The 15,305-nt window shown below is 38.4% G+C and overlaps 1 protein-coding gene across 1 annotated transcript in view; it reads left to right on the top strand.

Annotated features, from left to right (window-relative positions):
• DDX10 (DEAD-box helicase 10) overlaps positions 1-15,305 on the top strand; it is a 289,033-nt gene that overhangs the window by 34,900 nt on the left and 238,828 nt on the right. The window contains exons 10-13 of the mRNA XM_059392880.1: positions 6,366-6,467; positions 7,632-7,719; positions 10,500-10,588; positions 14,411-14,873. Of these exons, the coding sequence (XP_059248863.1) occupies positions 6,366-6,467; positions 7,632-7,719; positions 10,500-10,588; positions 14,411-14,873 (742 nt within the window). The remainder of the gene's footprint in view (positions 1-6,365; positions 6,468-7,631; positions 7,720-10,499; positions 10,589-14,410; positions 14,874-15,305) is intronic.

The following is a 15,305-nucleotide window of genomic DNA, read 5'->3' as shown; positions in this document are numbered from 1 at the left end:
GTCCTTGCTTGTGGTTTTTCTTTTTGTGGGGCTTTTTTATAACATAGTAGATGGCCTCATCAGTGAGAGTAAGGGAGAGAGTAAGACAGGGTAAAGTGAAAGCAGCAGTGTCTTTTATGACCTAGACTTGAAACACAAACTCCATCTTACCTGTCATATCCTAATGGTTCCACAAATCAGCCTTACTCAGTGTGGGGAGGGTCACAAGGGTGTGAATGCAAGAAGGCCCAGATTTCTGGGAGCCATTTTAGTAGTGGCCTATCACACCTAATATCAAGCTTTCCTAACAGTTTCAAGGATGTAGGAAGGTAACGAATAGTAAGGGATCTGTGAGCAGTAAGAGGTCTGGGACCTCCACCGTAGTTCCACAGGGCCATTCTCAACATCTCAGGATAGGCTGTGGTCCAGTCTGACCTCACAGTCGCTAAGCTGGTTGTGCCGTTTATCCCTTCCACAGATGGGCCATTGGTGTACTTGGTCACACGCTGCCTACAGAGACCTATCCCTTGTATCCACACGTTTAAACAGACCTGGGACATCCTGTCCTGAGCATCTGTAGGTGAGGGCTCACATGCTAGCGTGTGCCATGTTTGTTTCCCAGGAGGCCTGTCATTCGTATATTTATGAGGAGACTTGACTGCGTCCCTTTCTCATTTTCAGCAAGAGGATCCTATTTCCTAAGGGAATGAGCGGGTTGTGGCTTAGCCATTTACTTTCTGACACTCAGATATCTATTAAGTGAACAAATACAAGAACTCATTTGGTCTTTATATTGGTCTTGTGGGAGAGGCTGTTCTGTTAGGAAATGATTTCTCAGGGATTGTGAAGTAAAATGTGTCTAAGATCCCTTGGGAAATGCCAGGGCTGGGATTTGTACTTGGGTCTTTCTGACCCTATGACTCCTGTTTTTGCTGGTGTGCCCCAAACCAGATATTTTCATTTAGTAAAATCTAGTGGCTGCTGCTCTCAGGTGGGGCTTCTAGAAGGCATGAAAGCCAGGTGCTGGAAGAAGGAAGGTAGGTAGATACCTTTACTTAAATTTGCTGCCATTCATGATCATGAAGATAAACTAAAACTATATCCATTTTCCTTTTTTATTTGGAACCCGAGAGACAGATACTCCCTAGTTGATCAAGAGTCTCTTTAAAAGTCAAGAAATTTAGTTTTGGATCTGGCTCTGCTGCCTGATGGATTTGGACTCTGTGACCAGTTCTTAATCTCTTTAAGCCTCAATTTCTTCTCCTATAAAATGGGGTTAATCACCTCTTTCAGTACTTTCCAGAAAGTGTAATTTCACCTAGTATAATTTTTAGGCACTACTTTTATTTGTTTTCTTCTTGTTTTTAATGTATAAACACTTAGTCTTTTTTAAAATTCTGGGGCCAGAGTTGATGGACTCTAATGATTTTTGCCCTTTCTCTGTGAATTCCCTAAATCCTTGTTCATCATCAGTTTGTTAGAAGCTTTCCATGCGACGCATGTTAGCCAACTTGCTTTCTTTCCAGTTTCCCTGAATTGTTTCAAATTGTTGAGCGTCTTCTGGTATACCTCCTGTATTTCCAAAATCTCATGCTACACGTGACTTTATTTTTCCCAGAATATTTCCCAGTCTGTCCTTTTCTTTTAAATCTAGTGTAGAGTCTTTAGATGTTCTGTGAGTCAGAGATCCCCCTTCTCCCAGAATAAGCTCTCCTTTGTGCCACGTTGTACACGAGGAACAGAAGCGTTGGAGTCTGATTCCTATGGCTGCCTGTGTGCCTTCGCAGGGCCGACTGCACTGTTGTCCCTCAGTGACAGGCGCCGTGGGGCTGTTGCCACAGGTAAGGTAAAGACATAGGGAGGAGAGAAGGAGATGCAGGGAGGGGCAGAGAAAGAAGGCTTTGGAATCGCAGAGTGCCCAAGAGTTGTCTGTTTCTCCATCTCCTGGTCCTACTTATATTGTGACAATAGCTTCTATGTTAAGAATCACAGGTATAGGACTTTAGATTCTGAAGGGACCTGGATCGTTTCCTTCAAACTGTTAATTTATAAATAAGAATGCAGTATATGGTGATAAAATGACTCATTATCCACAGTTACAGAGCCAATGAATAGTATAGCTGGGGCTCGGATTCAGTTCTTTTGACTCTAAATCCAGTCTGGTTATGCACCCTCTGGTGGCTTGTTTTCACATGTCCACTCACCAGATACTTAGTGAGCAGCTTTTAAATACAAATGTATGGTGGGTGGGAAAAGAATGTTCATGTATGTCCTCAGAAATACTGGTGGAGATAAGGAAGTACCCTAATACTGATAGTATTAAGTACTAAGATAAATACTAAGATGTTCAGTGAAGTGAGAATGGCACAAAAGATGTAGATTTTAAAAGCATATACACTTTTTGCTTTCTACTTCATAATAACTTGTGTTTTGTTATAAAAATAGTGTTTGTTCATGATACAGATTCTAGATGTTGGCAGAATATACCACCTGCATCTTACCACCTACAAAAATTTTCATATATGTTTGCCTATGTATTTTTAAAATTACAAGAAGGGAATTATTCTAACATTCTCTTCCAGCCTGATCTGTAACTTGGAGAGCCAGGCTGGGAGAACTGAGAATAGCCAGACAGTCATGAACACTGTCAGATCTTGCTACAGCAGTGGTTGGAGGTCTGAGTGGACAGAGTTTAAGGGACACTTAAAGTTTCAGCTGGAGTGGAGTTGGTGTGTTGGGGAATAGGCATTGAAGTAGTTGAGGACTAGTAGTTATTGGGCAAAAGGCAATTTATTGTCAGAATGGCAGGGCTGTCTCTCCTTCCTCTGGCCAGAGGTTGTTTCGAGGTTATTTCAGTGAAAGAATTACTCTTGGGACCCAGAAGTCAGTGGTCTGGGTCTCCCAAGTTTAGCTAGAAATGCTAGTGAGCTGTAGGATGTGAAGGTAAGCTTCTTGGTATCAGACAATCTTGATCAACCTATTAAGGACCCTTCTTTCTGGAGGAAGTCTTGGTAGAGCTGAAAAAGGTAATGAACTGAAAGCTTAAAGCCTCTGATATATAATGATTAGCCAGTAGTTTTTGTTTTTGTTCTAGATTTCTGTTTTTTTTTTTTTTGTTGTTGTTGTTGTTGTTGTTTGTTTGTTTGTTTTTTTAGTAGGTCCTGGTCTTTCCAGAAATTTATTTGCATCCTCTACCACTTGCTTGCATGTAAAAGACTAGCAAATTAATGTAAAATGAAGTTCCTCCTAAATTCTAAAAGGCTGCAGAAATGTGACATGATGTTACTACTGATGGTAAAAATGAGATTTTGTGTGTGTGTGTGTTTCAGATGCAGGGCTTTTTATTTGTTGCTTAGAATGTTTCTTACAACAACCTGTCTAATCTGGAGTTCCAAAATGTAGATCTTGTGAAGAACATTTATTTCTCTTTATACGTATACCAAGTCTCAGTCCTTGGATATTGCTTTTGAAATACAAAAAGCTAACTCATGGGTAAATAGACTGTCCTTGTAAGCATTTGAAAAAAAAGAGAAAAGAAAAGAAATGTGCTTCTTAGAGATGTTTTTATTTCTGAAATGAAAGCTTACTGGAAATTTTTGGGTATTGGTGTGGAGGAGATATTTGTGCTTTACGTTGCTACAGGGAAGAGACGTGTGTGATGTTGAATAGCTAAGTGGCCAGTGAAGATATTTTTGATAGATTCTTGCCTTGTAGGATTTGACTTTGGACATTTTTTTCCATTTTCGTATGGGAATTTTGTTCTTTTAAATTCCAGTGCTACACTCTGTCTTAACCTTGTGCAGATCTATCTTTTAGCTGTTAGAGTTGTAAAAAGGTTTGGATATGGCCCTTGTGTGACTTGACTCCTGATCCATTCTTCCAGATTATCCCTGGGTGTATGAATGGGTAGACAAGATAGATGTAATGATTAGGCTTATTACTCCTGCTTCCGATTCCGTCTGAAGATCCTCGTGCTTCAGTGGATGCTGTTTTGATACCTTTGAGACTTCTCTTTACCCCTGTACCGACTTCGGAATTTGAGAGGCTCTCACATCCCTTGTCTGCTCTGGATGTCACCTAACTACTTCATAGACTAGTGATCTCTGCCTTCACAGATGGTTTAGTCCAACACTGTGTAGGGGACATGCTTTAAATTCATATTTCTTCTGAATAAGTGATGATGAAACATTTTGAATGGAAATATTTGGTGTTGAAATAAATGAGGAGAAGGTATTTAGTGTTAGTTTCTCATTTATGAAATAGTAAAAGGAGTAAATGTGTGTTTCAGCTTTACTCCTTTCTCTCCCTGTTTAAAACACATGCATTTAGAAACCCTAGAAAAAGCTAACAAGCACAGAAAAGGTGAAACTATCCAAAGGACTTGCGCAAATGCTGCCTTTTTCCCCAGAAAACTTGACTCTTCTCTAATATTTGACTAATTCCAAATTTTTTAGGTTTCTGTTCTTGGATGTCATTTGCTTGGGGCAGTTTTCTTGACTCCTGGACAACATTGAGTAGAGCTCTCGATCATGTCTTTACTGCTTCCCGTATGCCCACCGTAACACTCACACCACTTTATTGTTAGTTACTGCTTTTACTGTCTGTCACTGATAGTCTGTAAGCTCTGTGACAGCCAGAACTATGTTAGTTTTACTGCCTGGCATTTAGTGGCCCCTTAAAATTTTGTTAAATTTATGAATTAAAGAGAACTCTTAGCACTTTTGGTCGATTTTATTTCATGCTTTTCTCTGTGTGTGTGCATGTATACATACAGATATTTCTGTAAAGATATTACACTGGAATTTCACTTTGTGTGTAGGAGTGGAGTTTTGAAATCAGCATAAGGCGAAAATTGCTCTTCTGTCTTTATGGTACCTACAGTAAGTCAACACAGACAGTTTTCCCCTCCAGTGTTCAATGATAAAATTGTACTTACGTGCGGTGGTATTCTAGCTCTCTAGACACAGGTGTCCAGAGTCCTCCAAAACCAGACTCTTATGTCTCTTTCTGGCACTCTTTTCTGCTCTTCATTTAGTGACAATGGCTTCCATTGGTTTTCTCCTGTCTTTAGTTAACTAAGTTTGCCTTGTATTCTCTGGTTTCTACCCCTTTGTTCGTGCTATTCTCCCCCTTTGGAAGACCTTAGCTTTTCCCTATTTGGGTTGACTTTCAAGGTCCTCCTCAGATTCTGTCTGCTCTGCCAAGTTTGTGTTTCTCTGGCTAAGCCTGAGTGGTCTGTTCCACTTCTGAGTTTGTTGCATTTATTGGTCGTCCTTCTACATTTAGTAATGTACCATCTTGGGGGATGTTCTCTGGGATCTGCTTTTGTGTGTGTTTGTGTTTTCTGGTCAGCTCGAATGTTAGATCACTGAAGATAGGACTGTTCTTCTTTTTCTTTGTGTTGCTTGCAGTTTATGCCTGGCACCTTTCTTACTAAATACTTTATTTATATGTAAAAATTTGTTCCTTATAGCATGAACCCAGAACAGAGTGCTTTGATGAGAATACTTTTTCTTTTGTTTCTTTTAAAAAAAATTACACAGACCTCCAGTTCCATTTTGTGTTACTGCTTGCACACAATGGCCAACACAGAGTTATCAGGGAAATCTGTATGCAGGTGGCACTAAAGCGCAAGTACCTGTGGGTGTAGTGTGGCCCACTTAAATAGAAATTTCTGGTGGTTTAGCAGGAAGTAAGAATTATACTAGGTAAAGGAAGAGAAGAAGCACATGGATTCGAGCAGAGATTCCTTTCTTAAAACTGACACCACTAAACAAGGTTACTCCCAAGGTATAAAATCCCCAGAAAGGTGATTTGATTTCCTTAATGTATTGGGTACCATGTTTCTGAAATTACTAATTATATTATGATTCTCTTGTGACTTGAATGGGAAATTGTCTTTTTGCTATAGGCAGATAGCTATTTAAGAAATTCTTTTTAGGTGCACCTGGGTGGTTCAGTCCATTAAGACTCCGAATCTTGATTCAGGCTCAGATTGTGATCTCAGGGTCATGAGATCAAGCCCTGTGCTGGGCTCTGTGCTAGGCATGGAGCCTGCTTAAGATTCTCTCTCTCCATCTATCTCTGCCTCTCTCTGCGTAAAGAAAAAAAAAAGGAGAAATTCTTTTTAATTGATTTGTTTCTTAGGATCTGGCTCTCCTACTGTGATGTAGCTTGAAAGTCACTCAGAATTCTATTTAGTGGTGAGATTTTGAAAAAGATGCTCAGAGCCCTAGTTTTCTGTTGTCACAGAAGTTAAAAAAATTTTATTCCTAAAATTTACTAATTACGTTAAGTTGCTTCTGTGTTACATGTTCATCAGACTATTAAAATGTAAAATGTAGATTGCACTGATGTGGAAGAGATTTTTTTGTTTATTTGTTTAGGTACAAAGAGGATGGTGAAGCCTTATTAATTCTGCTTCCCTCAGAAGAAAAAGGGATGGTGCAGCAGCTTCTCCAGAAGAAAGTGCCTGTGAAGGAAATCAAGTAAGAACTGCTGGCTGTCTTGATGTGATTGTTAGGAGAACAGAGGCACAGAATTATTATGTTGAATTATGTACACTTAATTTCCTCTTCCCTCTTTGTCTTCTGCTGCTGTCTGGTTTGTGACTTTTTGTTTGCCTTTTTTTTTTTAAACAAGTTTTCGAAGATTGCTCATAGAGAAAATAAGATGAAACAGAGAACTTGTTATCTTCAGGCATTGGGGGTTGAGAGGATTATACCTTTTGGATAAGATTTGTAGGGTTATATGTCCATTTTTGAGGATTGTGCTGTCTGTTGAAGGTGTTTAGATTGTCAGCAGAATTGATCAGGATCGGAGTTTCACTGCACTGGGGTCCTTGAAACACTGTCTTTACTTGGAAGGAAGTAACTTGGAAGGTGTTTGGGGGGTTGGGGGTGGGGTAGAAGGTTTGGGTAAGGATTTGATGGAAAAAGGTTGTGAGTTGTTAATTGTTGAGCCTCAGTGAGGGTTTTCTACCTTTTGTGTCTTTGATTTTATAATTAAAAGAAAGTAAAGAACACCTCCTCCATCCCCACCTACCACCACCCTGGTTTTGCAGAAGCAAAATGGTTCAGTCTAACTCAGGGAAACAAGTGGGATTTCTTTTGTGAGACCTAGAGCCCCGAAAGAATTTCATTCTTCCCTATAACCTCCCTTGGTGGAGTTAAGTAATGATTCTTTTACCTAATTTCCAGGTAAGGAAAACATTATTTATATCTTTTGACTTCTTACTTACTATTTAAAACCAGTTTTATGATATTTGACTGAGAATGGAAATACTTACAAAAATGACATTAGATTTCATTTATTTTATTTCATGGACAGTAGATCTCCCATGAGAGGCTTTTCCAACTTCATGGACATAAGAAGTAACCAATGATAAGTGGATGTTAACCTTAGCATCTTTCACTCAGCTTGGGGTCTTGAGAAAAGATTTCTGATCTTGATCCTCCCCTCCCCAAGTTATGCATAATACGTGATTTAAGTTCATGTCTAGTGTAATTTCAGTCTATTCTGGCTCCTATATGAGAAATAATGTTATAGATTTAAAAGTATTGAAAAGACTATGAAAATGCTATATGCTGTCTTCAGTTTCTAAAATTGAGATGTCCTAGTTTAACCTTTTTTTTTTTGTTGTTGTTATAAAGAATCAACCCAGAAAAACTTATAGACATCCAGAAAAAATTGGAGGCATTTTTAGCACAAGATCAAGATTTAAAAGAAAGAGCTCAAAGGGTAAGTTGTTGGTAAATTGGGTACCTTAGTTGGAATGGACCATATAATAAAGTTAAAATTCAGCGTTTTCTATTACTTCTAGGCTTCATGGTTATGCCTCAGATACTCAAGTAGCGCAGTTCGCAGATAGCTTGATCGTATTCTTTAAGTTTTAAAAAGATTATGTATTTCTTAGAGTAACCTGGGAAACTGTCAGTCAGCTCTGTGCTTCTTTAGCACACTTATTGTAATTTCTTATGTTAGGCTAAATTTCTAGAAAGCGTAGCACAGCACTTTTATTAAATTGTCTTTAGGAATGAAATTTTAGTCTATAAATATGACTTAATGTTCCCTAATTACTTTTTTGACTTAGAAATCCTTTTGATTAGCAAATACAAAGAATTCTCACTTTCAGTGAAACTTATTTTTTAATTCTTAGAGTGCCCAGCAGTAGATACTTTAGTAAAAGAAGAAGGGGAATAGTTTTATGTTGTGCTTACCATTACCTGGTCATTAAAGGGACAGATATTTGAGTCCCTGTTATAAAGCTCTTTTCATCATGCTTCTTCTTACATTGAGGTTATGAGATCTACATACAATCTTTGTCTCTGCATCTCCCATAACATGCCAGCAGTGAGTTAAGAGAGTTAGGATTCAGAGGTTGGATTCTATTTCAGCAGATAGATGAAGTGAGGGGAAGGAAGGAGGAGGTGATGTGGAAAGAGCATCCTAACGGATGAGGAGTCGGAGCAGAAAAACGGTCAGTAGTCAGTCAGGCTTTTATGTTATGGTTTGGAAACTGAATATTCTCAGGAAGGAAGTTTTATTTAAAGAGCAAATCTCACATTTCTTTTTAAAAATTAGCTTATGTTATATTTTATCAAGTTAGCCTCACTGTGCTTAAAATAACATGAGTGATGAAAGCTAAAATTTGAATGCTTACATGGTGTTAAGCACTTAGTCATGACATGACTCTGCTACATGGCAGTTTGATGTGCTCTCAACTTCGTCTTCCCAACAACACACGGGGAGGTAGTATTGATGGGATTTTATTTAGGAGTAAATAATAGATTGAGAAAATTAAAAATTGTCCAAGGTCACGTAAGGTATTAAGTAGCAGGCCGAGACGGAAATTCATGTGTGACTTTGTTCAGTACTTCCATGAAACATCAGGAGAAATAAAACCAAATATGGAACTGTGCAAAGTTGAGTTTCTAACAGCTCACTTCACCTGAAACCTAATGAAAAAGGCCTTTAAAGGGAAAAAAATTTTTTTCTTAATTTTTGAACATGCAAACATTTGTGTGCATATTTTAGTCTAGTAGACAGACTTTGAGCTGGGAGTTAACTCTTTTAACAGTTTTGGAAATAGGATGCACACATAAAAAAGTTCATATATATGGATTCTGAAATGTCGTGACTTGCTGCATACCTAAGAGGTCATTCAATTATGAATTGGGAAATAAGGAACATTAGAAGGATGTTTCACTGGTTTGTGCATACAACAAATGAGCCTTCCAGAACAAAGATTATAGAATGCGCATTGAAATAAATGATGTGATTTATTGGGTGTCACGCATGGTTTAGCAGAACGGCTAACTGCATGGCCAACAGCGGCAAGCTATCTAGTTTCATAGAAGTGATTTTCTAGCCTTTGATTATAATCTGGATAGAAGAAAAATGATAGGCAACAGGGGTGAGATATATATATATATATATACACACATATATATATATACACATACACATATATACACACACATACACGCATTAACTTTTAAAAAAGTATATATATATTTATTTACTTTTTTTTGGTGAACAATTATAGGGAAAAAAATTATCCTTGAACTGGAACCATTCATTGTTTTTCATGCGTATGAAGACAGGGAAAATGGTTTGAAGAAAGGATTGGCTTAAAGTTAGAATAAATTTGAAGTTCAGAAAATATATAAATGAGAATTAAATATACTTTCTAAAAATTTTAAAATAATAAATACTTGCTTTGATGTATTTCATCATCTTTGTTCCCTATGTTAAGACTGACAAAGGATCAGGATCATGTTTACTTTTTGGTTTATATAGTTCTTGGTATAAAGATACTTTTTAAACAGAAGAAAAATGGCACGAGATGATGATGGCAAATTAATTGAGATAATAATATAAAATGGAAGGCTTTAGAGAGAAGTTTTTTTCTGTCATTTTATTAAACTTAATTTTAAATACAGTAACATTTTATTTTCTTGGAAAACATATCCTTTGACTACTAAAATAATTACTCTTAATACCTAGTATTTACTAATATTTATTGTATTCCAGAAGCTATGCCCAGGTACTCTAGATGCATTGTTTTGATTAGTTTCTCCTGTAACACTTGAAGTAGAAGGTGTTGTGATCTCTGATAGAAGAGGAAACTGGCAGAGACCCAAGAGATTTGCTCAGCCAGTAAGAAAAGGAGCTCAGATTGTCATCTGTATGATCCCAAAGCCTACATTTTCCCCCCATGTTACCATATGTATTTCAACAAATGATACCAACTTCTAGAATAGCTTCTTGAGGTGATAGTCTATGTTGAGTTGTTTGATGAAACCAAATTTAGTCTAATCTAATATCACAGTTCTTAAAAGATAGGTTTTTTGTTTTGTTTTGTTTTTTTGGTGGAAAGGAGATATGCTCAACTATTTTTTAAGATTTTTTATGACTGTTGAATTTGTTCCTTTGGTTAATTTTCTTTTATCTGGTTTAAATTTCTTTTCCCTTCCTGACTTTTACATATCCTGCATTGAAACCACTTATTTTTACAGTGTTTTGTCTCTTATATACGCTCCGTGTATCTGATGAAGGATAAAGAAATATTTGATGTGAGCAAGCTACCTATACCTGAGTATGCCCTGTAAGTATTCATGTTACAGTTCTGATTATGAATCCTCAAAGGTAGAGCTCATTGTCTAAAACCTGGTTCTCTGAGAGGCTTTGTTGAAATGGCTCTGTCTTACTTTAGAATAATCTGTTAAAGATCTGCAAAGAAAAAGATTATGTAAACTAGAAAATAGCTGAGTGTTAATTTCTTGTTTCTTACTTATAAGTGAAAATTTCTGAAAGTTACACTGGAAGTTTCCTATAGCTTTGTCTTAAAGGAGATGGAGAACAATTGATGAGCATTGTTGGAAATCTTTAAATGTCTGCAGTCCTCTTGTTCTTTGGTACGCTGGCCTGGAACACTGTAGACTGTTCTTTTCTTATGCTTTTGAAATAAGTCTTGTCATTTCTTCCCTTATTTTAGGTTGATCCCCATAACTGCTTGCTTATTGCCTGAGTATTTTTTGTCTCTTGGTGTTTCTTATAGGTACTCAGAGTTACCATGGCAAAATGTCCCTGCTTAGTAACTGAGGTTACTATTACATAAAAAAGGAACTCTTGGTTTTGTTTTGGCTTAGTATTTGAAGGGCTTCTTTTCTTAACCTTTTTTAGCTATAAAGGAGGGATGCTTATTTTTCACTGGGATTCTACTTGTGGGAAAAGCTTTGACAAAATCCTATAGAAGCACCCTTGGGGTTAATCATATATATATTAAATGTCAGCATAAGATTTCCCAGACTGTGATGAAATATGTATTTTCAAGGCGTGGTCTGTATATTTGTTCTGCTCTCCAGGAATTTGAATGTTAATGGAGTCTGAATAAAACTCATATCTGGGAGAGCTGCTGTTTCCTGCTCTTCATGTTAGATTTTGAGTTGAGTATAACAGGTAATTTGTTAGTTGTAACATTTTAGAATGATTCAAATTACTAGATAACAGTGTGAGGGCCCTGACTCTTTGTGTAAGTAATTGGTGGAAAACTGCATTCCATGGATATAACATGTTTTTGTCACTTATCTGTTTATGTAGCAGTTACTATTTCACCATTTCTGAATAGGTTTAGGTTAGGTGCATTTATGGTGTAGCTTATTGGCCCTTTTTTGGTACTCTACGAAGAAGTTCTATCCTGGTTTTATGGTTGACGTACTGAGATACTAGCAAACGGAGGAGGCATGGGGCTTTAACGCTGGAGGGTCATATTTATGGGACATTTTGTTGCTATAAACGCCAGGAAATTTCATCTGTTCACAGTTGAAGACCTTTGCTTTTTATTGGTGATGTTTAGGGAAGGCAGAAAGTTGACTTCTGAACCTAGATAATTTGTACAGTTTAATGTGGTGTTGCTTAAATTTTGTGTTTATTTAGATGTGTAATTTCCTTGATCTATACATTCCTTTAGAAAACCATTGTTACCTAAAGCAGTGTTAGGTATGTAGGATGTAATAAATGTTTTTAAAAATTTTTCTAAAGAAATATGTCACTGAAGCTGTCTAGTACGTTAGTGGGGAGGGGGTGGGGAGGCATAACCACTGTTTCCAGTTAATCAGGTGTGTTTGTCCAGTAGGCGTAGCGATCCGACAGAGCATAGTGTTTGTGAAGGGAGGGGAGGGCTCTTTCTTCCAGGTAGCTGAGTGTTGGGGGAGGGGGGTTACTTACTTACTCTGAGGTTAGGTTAGGATTTCCCCCTCTTGGTGGGGAGTTCCACTTGGTGTCAGGTTATAACAAACTTTCTATTAAAAGTGAGACTTAGGAGAGAGCCAGGCAGAAAAAAGCCCCACCGTCCTCCTGGTACTGGGCTTCCCTCACCTGGGTGGAAATAGCCCTCCCCTGAAGACAAGCTCAGCATAAGGATGGATTGACCTACCTTAGAAGAAGAAGTTCTTAACTGGTTGGTCCTTCATTTATAACACAAAGCAGAGTAGTATTTTTATATTTAAATGTAAAAACAAAAAAAAATTATATATATGGGTGTGCAGATATGTGTGTTTTTTTTCTAAAGGAGGAAGAACATTCTGGTCACTGGGGAGCCAAACTGGAGACGAATAGTCTGGTTGGAAATAAGGGATCTCCTCTTGAGTGGGGGTTGAGGGAGGCAGTGCTTTTGCAACGCTGGCTCTCTGGGGACCCGTTGCTGTTCCCTTGCTGTCCCTGTAGGGTCCTCCATCCTCTGCCCACTCTTCCGGAGGTGGGGGTGGACACCTGGTCAGGTTGACAGGTGCAGGCACGTTGTGGAAGGAGCACTCACCTGAGCCCCGCGGCTTTGGTTTAAAAGACACACATGCCCACACGGATTTAGAAATAAGAGTTGGCTGGTCAACTTGAGCATGTTACTAACAAGGGGTGATTGGGATTATTTTCTGGTGGGACTAGCATGTCACTAAAGCAGGCCTTTTGATATATTAAAATTTTTTAAAAAGCAAAAAAAAAAAAAGAAATATGTTTGGGTGGCTAATATGTATAGTTCATTGTGCTAGATATTAAAATTATAGATGTAGGTACTCCTGCCTTAAAGGAGCTTCACATTTTAGTAGCTGAGAGAAACACATAAATACAGCTGTAATACATTGAGAGAAACACTCTGATGGATGTGAGTGTGTGATCCCACCCCATGGCCCCCATAACAGTATTAATAGCAAGGGCTCAGTAGCGGCTGCATGTGTGCTGGGCAGGATTTTGAATGCATGGCATCTGTGAACTCATTTTACTCTTTCAACAGCCCTGCAATGTTGATACTGATCCTGCCATTTTGCCAATAAGAGAACTGAGGAATAGAGGTTAAGTAACATCCTTCGGTCATATAGCTTATGGGCGACAGTCCCATTTCTGAGTCTCTGCTTTTACCACTGCACATCTCTGTTTCTTGAATCTTGTCCCAGGAGAGAGGCCATGGGCCCATGTCGTAATGTTAGCTGTTTATCATAGCAGGCCTGGCTTGAGTTTATTTCTGATCCGTTAGTCAGAACTTAGGAGGTGGGAAAGACTTGATCATAAAGTGAATCTTGATCTTAGAAAGAGAAAATAATTTTTCTTTTCTTCTTTGATCTCTTCTTTGATTTCTTGTAGAAATCCTTTTTTTTTTAAAAAAAAAATACAGAAGTGATTATGTTGTATTAAGTGTCTAAGAGGAGAGGACAGTGATAACTCACTTTTATTTTTAGCAGAGAACTGTTCTGTCCTTTCCTGTCTTTTTCCATGTCCATGTCTCTTCCGGCTTTAATATTTACATTTCACATAGTCAGGTTGTTACAACAGCTATGAGATGGGTCTGATAGATACTGTTACCCCATTTTTGTGGCAGCTGAGGCTGAGAGAGGTAAACTGGACATAGGCAGATTTTGTACCTGAGCTGTTCCCTTGTTGCTGGTCTCATGCTCTTTATTTTATACCTTGTTAACCTCTTAATGAAAAATGGGGTATTTCCAATGTTTTCTGACAGGTGTTCTGTATTTTTTGGTTTGCCTTTTGGATCATCTAACCTTTCAAGATTGAGTTGTACCTCATAGGAGTATTTTCTTTAAAAAAAAAAAAAGGAAAAAAGCTCCCAGGGGCGCCGGAGGTGGCTCAGCAGGTTAAGCCTCTGCCTTTGGCTCAGGTCATGATCCCAGGGTCCTGGGATAGAGCCCTGGCATTGGGCTCTCTGCTCAGTGGGGAGCCTACCCCCGCCCCCTGCCTTCTCTCTGCCTACCAGTGGTCTCTCTCTCTCTCTGTCAAATAAATACATAAAATCTTAAAACAACAACAACAACAACAACAAAACAGCTCCCCAAATAGATTTCCACTCTTGAGAAACTTGCATAATACCATAAGCAGACCATCAGTGTACTAAAGTAACTATTTTCATTTGCTCATATTTAAGGTCTCTTGGTCTTGCTGTGGCACCACGGGTGAGATTTCTTCAGAAAATGCAGAAACAACCCACCAAGGAACTGGTGGTGAGCCCAGATAATAAAGTAATTGAACCAAGGGCATCCTCCCTCACGAATGATGAAGTGGAAGAATTTAGAGCCTACTTTAATGAGAAAATGTCCATCCTTCAGAAAGGTGGGAAAAGACCAAAAGGGACAGAATACACACTGGCTAATGAGATTAGTGGTGAAGAGGAGGAAGAGAAGGAAGATGAGGAAGAAACAGAGGAGAAACTGGCAAAAGCAAGAGAGTCTCAGCCTCCATCTGTTCCTAGCACTGGGGAGGCCAAGGAAACCCCTGGGCAGTTCTTGGACAGAGATGAGGAGGAAGAGGATGGACAGGATGCTGATTTCTTTACAGTGAAGCGGCACAATGTATTTGGGTTGGACCTTCAAGAGAACAAAGCACTGCAGGTAAGTTTACCCCTAGGGGAGGGTCTTCTCTTATTTCCTGCCATTTCTTACCCTGTGCTGCTTTTGTGGCCTTTGCGGAAATGTGGGGGAAATAAAGACTAGGAGAAATTTGTAGGATGACTTACTTTGCAATGAACTCTCCCCTCCTTCTCCATGTTTGATGGTGGAATAGGTGCCTGAGAATTCTCATTGTTCATAACTTTGAGAACTCTAAGAAGGCTCACAGATTTAATCTTCTTCTTTGCTATTCTTCTGAGGCATGTTTTAAAAGATGCCAGAGTCATGGTTATAGTATTAAGGAAGCCAGTTGATGGGGTTCTATGGTTTATGGTATGAGGATCCTTCACTGTGATTTTTAACATACTGCTTTCTGATTTAAGTCATTATAAATGTTCCTTACAACAATATAATCTCCCTAAGCATGAATTTTAC

This window comes from Mustela nigripes, chromosome 1 (assembly GCF_022355385.1).
Source record: "Mustela nigripes isolate SB6536 chromosome 1, MUSNIG.SB6536, whole genome shotgun sequence".
Taxonomy (NCBI): Eukaryota; Metazoa; Chordata; class Mammalia; order Carnivora; family Mustelidae; genus Mustela; species Mustela nigripes.
The sequence above is the reverse complement of the archived record's forward strand: the minus strand, read 5'-3'. Positions and strand labels throughout refer to the sequence as shown.